Source organism: Citrus sinensis, chromosome 7 (assembly GCF_022201045.2).
Source record: "Citrus sinensis cultivar Valencia sweet orange chromosome 7, DVS_A1.0, whole genome shotgun sequence".
Classification (NCBI taxonomy): Eukaryota; Viridiplantae; Streptophyta; class Magnoliopsida; order Sapindales; family Rutaceae; genus Citrus; species Citrus sinensis.
The window spans coordinates 8,215,831-8,225,088 of record NC_068562.1 but is presented as its reverse complement, the minus strand read 5'-3'; the positions used below and the strand labels follow the sequence as shown (position 1 = coordinate 8,225,088).

The window sequence follows — 9,258 nt, the reverse complement described above, 5'->3', positions numbered from 1 at the left end:
CAAGCCAATCCAAATATACAATATTATCCTTGAAAGTTCCAAAAGGCTTGCTGTGATTTGGTGTGATGGGTTAAAAACATCAAGGCAACTTAGCCCTCCACTAATCCATATAACTTGTGGATTTTAAATGAGAGCTCACCAAAGCATAAACTAGCAGCTGCCAATGACATTAATTGCAAAACCGGCTGGTGCAAAGCAAGGCTAATGCATTGAAGAAAGTAAAGTAAGCACAGCTGATGGAACCTCCCAGAAAAAGTTGATTGTTACAAAGATCCGATCATCCAAAGTGCAACCTATAAACAAATTTAAATAGAAAAAAAAAAATGGTTATTTGATAATTGGATTTGTATTGGATTAGAAACAAGAAAATGCATATATTTATAGTTAAAAAAAAAAGGTTACTTTCAATAAATAGTCTCATTATTATCTATTAAATTATTATCACGCGTGTATTTACTCGTACATAATTAATTGAGAGTCTCACGTATATGGACCAAGAACAGTTAAAACTTACACTTGTATATAGCTATCTTTTGATTCTAGTATTCACGTTTCCACTCCTGTCATACGTCTCTCAACTTGCTATTGCTATTGTTTGTCCGATGTCTGCAAAATGCTGCTCAATCTCAATAAGACTTCCAATACCAAACAATTTAGCTACCATATGTGTGTACCTATTCCTGTAGGTATATATATACATATATATATATATATATATATATCGAGATCAACATCCATCTCCATTTAGTAATACACTCAAACTTTATGGAAGCTTGAACAACGTATGGTAAGCTAATTAAGTGCTGGCTAATCTTTTAAAGAAGTACTAATCCAAGTTGCTCTTTATTTTTTTTAGCAACTTTCGTGGGAGCTTCCGCTGAAAGATGGGTGGGGTTGCATTATTAGTTAGCAAATTACACATTATATAAAATTAACACGGCAAAACAAAATTAGCATAAAAACACAACAATTACATACAAATCAACTCTTCTACATGCCGCTGTTTTTGTCATAGTACTGAAGGTGGAGCCATGAAAATGCCTTCGAGCCCTAGGCCCAACAAAAAAATATATTTTTACCCTTATATTCATGCCTACCCTCCCCCCCCTACCCCCCCCCCCCCAACCAAAACTCGAGTTGAGTTCACCTCTATAATTGTTGGCTCCTCGTATTTTCAATGTAGGTCCCCCAAAATGCTAGCCCTACCCCACTAATCTTAGTGATTTGCTCCTTGGAATTTTAGTGATTTGTCCTTTGATCTCTGTTAAACTATTGTATTTGTTAATTACTTTTTAAAATTACTCTTTGTAGACTAGATTTTTGGCCCCATCCTGACTACTCACTAGGAATTTCGGTGGGTTTCTTAATCTCCATTTACCTATTTAAAACAACTTTGAGAGCATAATTGATGGGAAAGGAGCGGCTGATTGGCGCAACACAAGATTTTGTACATGAATGTTCCTCATTACTTCTGGGAACTTTCTCAAAAAGGCAGAGTGTAATAATTGAATGTGCCTCTCCTTCACGTTTGTGTGTTTGTGCTTTTGCCACGAAATACCATCAATTGCTATAATTAGGGTAAAAAAAATCATTTCCACTTAATCATTCTGTCTAATAAGTATTTGAGTGCTGTAAAGCCCAGAATTACGGCAGCCAAAAGTTTATATTGTGAAATAAAGATTTGGTTCATAGGTTTATTGGCTAAAGTAGCCCAGGTTATTGATAACTTATTAGATGACCTTTTTTTTTAAAACCACAATGTAATAAATTATCAAGATTTATGTGTTTTTCTGAACTTTTCAACACTTTAACACTCCATATTGAAACATTATGAGGCGGTGCCGCGTTAGGACTAGGAGGGGCTGAAGTCCCCTCTAATTTTTTAAAATTTACAAATTTAATTTAATATTTGTCTTATTTATCATAAAAGTCCCTATTAAAATTTAAAAATAATCAAAATATTAAGTATTTATCTTTAACTTCTAACCCACAAAGAAATTGTTATTTTGAGATTCGTTTCACCCTGTCTCTCTCACGCAAAAAAATAAAAATTATTTTATCTTATTGAGTTTATCAAAATGATTTTTCTTCAATGAATCTTATGACACTTAAAATTCAATTTGATGTTTACATTAAATAGGCGGGTTCTAATAGTAAATTTTTTAATTTGAAAGAAATTGATAGGCTAACAAGAAAAATAGTTGATACTAGAAAAGATAAATTGCATTCATTAATTTATTTATTGATAACATTAGCATTGATTTTACTAATTGTCATGACTATAGTAATAAAAGGCATTTTCAACTATTAAATTTTGTGAAAAATCATCTGTGAAATTATATTAGAGATTAATAATAGAGTAATATTATTGTTGCACATGTAGAAAAAGATTTATTTGGTATTCTTGATGATAAGTTTATTTTTTAATATTTTTAACATATGAAAACATGTCAAGATCAATTATAAATGCATTGAATATATTAATGAATGTTTATTTTTAGTACTTGTTACTTGTTGACCTTTTTTATATTACATTATTATTTAAACTTAGCCCCTATTAAGTTAAATTTCTAATACCGCTACTGGAAACATTTCTATATAAATAGTTATTTTCTAATACGAATTCCATTATTATTTTTTTATGCAGACAATCTTTTAAACCATAAAATGTAAAAAAATTAATTAATTTTTAATTTTCTTAAACCAGACATTATTAAAAAAAAATGTGGCTATAAAGTAAATGAATAGACATTCTGATAAGGTACTGTGTTTGTCTTGTGTAATTGGCTTCAAGGTGAGTAGGTGGGATTCATATTCTTATATTTTACCTTTTTTTTGTTTTTTTATTAGACAATTTTCTTCAAGTCATCGGACACTGATGGTTAACGAACAAGATTTAAATATCAACAGTTTGGGAAACATTTGTGGCCAATAAAAAAGTTGCCACACAAGCGAGAGAAATTAAGTCAAAATTAATTGACTACAATGTCAAAAGTAGGTGGCATTATCAGCGGTGTTATCGGCTGCCACGGATCCAGGAATCAAAGGGTTGTTTTCGTCTCGAAATTTGAATTAAGTACTGTATAATTAAAACTTAACTCCATGTGAAAGTATTGAGGCATGACCCCACTTACTAGATCATAATCTCTCGTGCTTATGCTTTTTTACTTTTCTTCTTCCTTTTGTTTTGTTTTTTACCTAGTTTGTTTTGCGAAAGCCGATTCTTAAATCTTGCTTAGGCTTTGAAGTGCGTCAATTCTCTCTCATATATTGCATTAACATTGACCTTTTTAAGACCCTAACTTAACTGCTCAAATATATCACCATGGTTAAATAAAATCTCTATAGAGACAAAAGCTTTGCCTTTCATGTAATAAGGGTAAGCATCCGGAAGTCAAGTAAGAGTTGAAACATTAATATTTAAATGCAAGTCTTGATATGTCCTTTCATTTCATACAAAGATGTGACCCAAATTAAAGCTCGTGTGAATTTCGATAGAATGAAATAAAGGCTAAAAACGAGGTGGGAGAAAGAGGCCTGAAAATGAGAGAAGATTGAAAGCAAAGTGAGCACCTGAAAAATCACATTCATGACATATTAATGAGGTCTTGCCAATGGGCTCATAGTCAATTAGCACCACCCATGCACTCAAATTCGAGTTCCAAACATAATTCTTATCCTTGGGTAGGGGTTGAATTATTTTTATATAATTTAGAATAAAACAGATATCTTTCGATATTATGTGAGGGTAGAATTTTAAATAGTACTATAATAGGTTTATCACAGAGAGTTTCGGTCGATTTCTTATTGTAAACATTAATAAAATTATAATATATCAGTGTATAAAAAAAATGAGCTCTCAGTATACGTATGCGAATTTGAAATTGAATTGCCAGAGTTGAATTATATCCAATCATTTTAAGCAAAGACTATTGGTAACTGTCATATGAAATTAGAAGGAATTTTCGAAGATATTTACAAGTCCAACAAATTCAAGTCAATAAGGCACAATTTTTGGTCAATCTTCTTCATGTCACCTCCAATACGCTGTATTTGTTGGATGGCTCCGGCAAGTTGCCACTTGCCCGCAGGCTCTTGTCTTTTGACATGGTCAATAAATTGTCGATGTGATCATGAGGACTTTTGAAATAAACTTTAATTAAAATAAAGTGTGTTATTAAAATGGTAATGATAAAATTGTAAAGGCGTGTTACTTTCAAATTAAAAACTTAAAAAGTATTGATATGAATAGATTAACATTAAATAGGGATGGTAATTTTTTCCGATGGGATGGGATCCTGTGGAATCCCATCTCATTTGGGACGGAATTGAGACATATTTTTGTCCTATAAAAAATTTAAGGACGAGAGTGAGATATTTTTTAATCCCAATTACATATGCGGGACGGGAGTGAGATTGATAAATTTCGTCCCATCCCGTCTTATTACCGATTAAGAATGAAATTTTTTTCAATTGAGATCTCATCTTTTTTGGAACGGGATTGAGACATATTTTTGTTCCAAAAAAAATATAGGGACAGGACTGTAACGTTTTTTCATCCCATTTGCATATACGGGATGGGACTAGGATTTTTATTGCCAACCCTAACATTAAGCAGAAAAGGAACATTCAATAACTTAACAGTTTATTTATTTATTTATTATTATTTTTGGTGGGTACGTAGAGTGTGTGGTAGATTAAAGATATGATCAAATAATGTATATAAGGTTCTTTTGGCGTAAGGATGAGCATTATATTAGTCTTGGTCACAAATGCATTAATCTTAAGTAAATGAATGTAACACATCGTTTTGTCCGGTATAATGAGCTAAATTTTTATTTGAAAAAAAATTCAAAATTTTTATTATACATATAACTTTAAAGTTTTTCATTATTAGTCTCTTTATTTTAAATAACTATATATTGTAGTTTCTCAACTATGAGAATAAAATAAAGAGCTATCTACTACGCAACTGATGAATAGTTGACTACAAAATGATTCAACTTAAATAAATTCAAACACTTATAAACCCTATTGTTTTTTTTTTTCATGAAAAATTACGTAAACATTTTGTTTAGGACTAAGGTAACAAAAGAATCAAAATAAAATAAGCAACAAAAAAAAGAATTTGAAAATATTAGCCCACCCCTAAACCTACGCCAACGCCAAAGCCAAAGCCACCACACAAGTCAAAATGTGGCAGCTCATCAACATTAAAAGAAAGAAACGTAACGGAGTAATAGATTGATAATGCGAAATGGAATCACATAATTCACACAGTTTTGGACCAGAAAAGTACCGTCGTCTTCTACCCTTTTTCCTCTCCCTCCAAAAATAAAATTCCAACTTTCCAAGCCTCCGGTCTTCGTTCCTCTGTCAAAACGTTGAATCTTTCTTCGTTTCTTGTTAAGTGATCAGCGGATCACTTCCTCGTTATTAAAGCCACCATATTTAAGAAACACAAATCCAACTTTTGCACCCTTATCAAAACTAAAAACTTCTTTCGTTTCTTGTATAAAGTTTCTCTCGTTCCGACACAAGCACACAAAAATCCTCATCTGGGTTTGTTTTGCTTCTAACGAAAAATGAGTGCCTCTGACGGTGATGAAAATGGATTTAACAACACCGGTTCTCTTGAAATAACGGGACAAATCATGGTGATAGCAATAATTGTTCTCTTTTTCGTAGTGGTCTTTATTCTGTTTCTTCACCTGTACGCCAAGTGGTTCTGGTGGCGGATTGAGCAGACGCCGGAACCTTCTCCCAGTCGTAGCCACCGCCGCCGCCGTCGTTTTGTCTTTGCTCCCGGGCAGGACCCTGCTGTCACTCTCCGTGCTGGGCTTGATCCTGCAATCCTGAGGAAAATCCCTGTGGTTGCATTCAACCAGCAGGACTTTAAAGATGGACTTGAATGTGCAGTGTGCTTAAGCGAGCTTGAAGATGGAGAGAAAGCTAGGCTGCTGCCGAAATGTAACCATGGGTTTCATGTTGAGTGCATTGACATGTGGTTTCAGTCTCACTCAACTTGCCCTCTCTGTAGGAACCCCGTTGATGTTGAACGCTCAAACAATGGCAACGGTGAACCATCAGTGGAGATTGATATTCAGAATTCACAAGAAAGTTTGGAATCTGGGTACTCAACAGATTCACCTCCGAATTTCCCTACTAATGTGCTGTTCTGGGGAAATGAAAATCTGGTTAGCTCTGCTGGTGTTTGCGTGCACGAGGGTGTTTCTTCATCATCATCTTCTTCTTCTTCTTCTTCTTCTACTGAGATGAATAATAGTCGGCGGGGTGCTGAAATGTTGGTGATCGATATTCCTGTAAATAGTATGAGTGAGCATTTCTCATCATTGTCACCTGTCGAGGAAACAAAGTCGCCTATGACGACAAGATTGAGGTCATTGAAGAGGCTTTTGAGTAGGGAGAAGAGGGTAAGTCCTTGTGGTACTACTGGTACTAGTAGTTCTTGTGATGTTGAACAAGTTAGTAGAGCATAGATTTCAATTTTCAGAAGCAGCTTTTTGTTGCCTGAAGATGTGATTGTATAGTATCTCGGCACATATTGGCCTAATGGTTTGAAGAATGATTCAATTCTGTGAACTCGAAGACCTTGTTGTTCTTCCTGGTGATGAATGCAGAGCACACTGCTCTATTTTTCTGTATGAAGAGCTGTTCAATTGATTGTTTGTAGAGAGAAAAAGTTTCCTCTGTTTCTGAGAAGCTAAGCAATTATTTCTTAATTCTTCATCTATTGAAGAAGCATTTTTTTTTAACATTATTGTTTAATGGTAAAAGCTGTAACAAACTCTATGATTTAACTTAATTATGCAAATTGGCTTCTTTTTACTTTATTTCTCTTTATGTGAATCAGGCTTTGAGGGGAAGATAAAATTCAAGCCGGAAACATTCCTTTCGAGCTCTGATTTGGTTCCAGTTCTTTTTTCTGTTCATTCATTTTTTGACAGGAATTTTTAGGTCTCTTTTCTTTCCTAGAAGTTTCATGAGTAAGAGTTGCAAAATTATCACGTAAGTTCTTGGAAATTTGACAAAAGTATAATGCGCCAAAGAATGCAGGAAAAGTCAAAGATGTGGATTAAAATTCAATAACTTCAAAATTTCGACACTTTTTCCACAAATCATCGAATCCTACACACAGTTAGCATGTCAGCTATACAATAAATAAATAATGTCATAAATAATGTTATGATATGTGTATATTTATTTTGAAAAATCATCATAAAAATGGTGGTTATATTAAATTCAACTAGATATGTCATGAATACATTACTTCATTGTAATACACCAAAATAGACTCTGCCACCGAGATAATGCAGATTCCCAATTTCAAAGCCAGTGCTTCAGGGAAAAAAATTAAGTCACCAAATACACAGGACCATAGGACTTAACATGATGGGGGTTGTTAAGCTGATCAAGACACATATACGGTATCTCATTCTCCACTTTCCGACTGGGACTGAAAAAATAGGCAATTGGTCCGGATGTTGGACGCCGCTGCCTCATGCCATCTCCCCTGCTACTGCTGCCAGATATTGGACCAGAGACATGACCCTTCCTTGGCTTTGAAATGTGAGAAGTATTTGCGGCAGGTTCCATGCTAGGGTGCTTGCTGTTTTTCTCCATTTTTAACCACGAGAATAGAGACTTTTTCCATGACTTCTTGGTCTTTTTATCTTCTCCTAATTTCTTCTTACCAGTTTCTTCCGAAAATGTTGATGGGGCCTGAAACTTCACTTCCCTTGCATGTTGCCTTGCTTCTTCCAAGAACTGATTAAAGTCACAACCAAATGATATTGGTATTCGAATTTTGTACCCATTGAAAAAGACTAAAGCAGATCCAACAGAACTGAAAGAACAAACTGGTTTTACCTGTGAGAAATCAACCTGAGGATCGAATTCATGGACACCATAGTCACTTGTCTCATAGTTCATGTGTATTGGAGAGTGCTTCATCGTGGCCTGAAAACTAAAACCAATTCAAAAATATATATATGCAATCAGAAAAGGAATATGAAACCAAAGAGTTAAAGCGTTCTTTCATGAACTTGATAATGTAAATGCTCAAAGTTGTGTAAAGAAATACATGTGACATTGTGAGAGTGACAGATGTCTCTACAACTTCACTTTGCTTCTTTTGTATATTAAAAGCCTTTTGAAATGAAAAGCAAATGTTCTAAGTTGTAAACATTTGAAGGAATCCATCTGCTAGAGCAAAAAGGGCAAAGGCCAGCTTCCAAACTGAAACCCCATCAGATTCAAAAATAGAAATAGAAACCTGTTTGGTGGTTGATATGCAAGTGTAAAGCTTTTACTTGTATTATCTTTTGGAAAAGACGTTGGGGGCAGATAATTAGTTTAGTTAGGTGGTTGATATGCAAGTGTAAAGCTTTTACTTGTATTATCTTTTGAACAAGCAATGATCTGTAAAATTAAAGCTACTATAAGTGATTCTGAAAATTAGCAGAAATCCAGGAAAGAAAACGGAATTGCAAGAAAAGAACAAAGATTTAATGGAATATAATCATGAATCATGATGTCTCACCTCTCTCAAATCAAACTTGATCATTAAGGCAGAGGCAAGAGTTAACAAAAGACACAGAGTTTGCTAATATTTATCACACTTTATGTAACTTAAAGATGCATAAAGGAAATTTAAAAGATGAAGGGCAAAGAGAAGATATTTCATTGTATGATAAAAACTAAGTGGATTAAATAATGACAATGAGAAGACAAGAGTATCATTATTATAATTACTTTTTTGTGAGCAAATGGAAATAAACTTAAAAAATTTGATGCTTTTTGGGGACTGAGGAGTGAATGCTTGCTTCATTTCCGGTGCATGTCTGGGACACTTTGAGGCTTTCTTTATCGAGTGTTTGAGGGATTTGTGAGAACAACAAGCAGGTGATTTACCGGTAAATCATGGGTGGATGCATAATGTTTGAGATGATGAAATAGCAGTAGCTCCTGTAAATAAAAGGGAGGGAAAAAAAGGGTTAACTTCTACAAAATCTAACATTTTTTTTTAATACAATAACATTGACTTACCAAAAAGGCACACAATTCTTTTTGCAAAAAATATGATAAAGGTGTTGAGACACAAGAACATGGTCCAGCAATGATAATGTCTTTGAGCCAAACTGAGAATTAACAAGTTTTCTCTTCTTTTTTTTTTTCATTTTGAGGAGTAAACAGAATCCTTTTGTACAAATATAATAAATAAGTCTGTTGATGTGA

The 9,258-nt window shown here is 33.8% G+C and overlaps 2 protein-coding genes across 4 annotated transcripts; one reads left to right on the top strand and one right to left on the bottom strand.

Annotated features, from left to right (window-relative positions):
• The first annotated feature begins 5,246 nt into the window (after positions 1-5,246).
• LOC102617802 (RING-H2 finger protein ATL60) lies at positions 5,247-6,854 on the top strand. Its single transcript, XM_006465732.3, has one exon. The coding sequence runs from the start codon at positions 5,586-5,588 to the stop codon at positions 6,498-6,500; it is 915 nt and encodes a 304-aa protein (XP_006465795.2). The 5' UTR covers positions 5,247-5,585; the 3' UTR covers positions 6,501-6,854.
• Positions 6,855-7,283: 429 nt separating this feature from the next.
• On the bottom strand, positions 7,284-9,008 carry LOC102618079 (uncharacterized). Of its 3 annotated transcripts, none has more exons than XM_025092743.2 (3): positions 8,776-9,008; positions 7,891-7,987; positions 7,284-7,788 (listed from the first exon to the last, which is right to left on the bottom strand). In XM_025092743.2, exons 2-3 carry the CDS (start codon positions 7,972-7,974, stop codon positions 7,375-7,377), a joined length of 498 nt encoding a protein of 165 aa, XP_024948511.2. In that variant the 5' UTR covers positions 7,975-7,987; positions 8,776-9,008; the 3' UTR covers positions 7,284-7,374. The 3 variants fall into 3 exon arrangements, with proteins under 3 accessions (XP_024948511.2, XP_006465797.2, XP_015387723.2); XM_006465734.4 differs by lacking the exon at positions 8,776-9,008 and adding an exon at positions 8,564-8,737; XM_015532237.3 differs by lacking the exon at positions 8,776-9,008 and adding an exon at positions 8,105-8,395.
• Positions 9,009-9,258: the final 250 nt, after the last annotated feature.

Coding starts and splice junctions, on each gene's coding strand:
- LOC102617802 (XM_006465732.3), top strand. CDS start 5,586: ATGAGTGCCTCTGACGGTGATGAAAATGGATTTAACAACACCGGTTCT.
- LOC102618079 (XM_025092743.2), bottom strand. CDS start 7,974: ATGAAGCACTCTCCAATACACATGAACTATGAGACAAGTGACTATGGT. Junction 7,789..7,890: donor CTCAGGTTGATTTCTCACAG/GTAAAACCAGTT, acceptor GACTTTAATCAG/TTCTTGGAAGAAGCAAGGCA.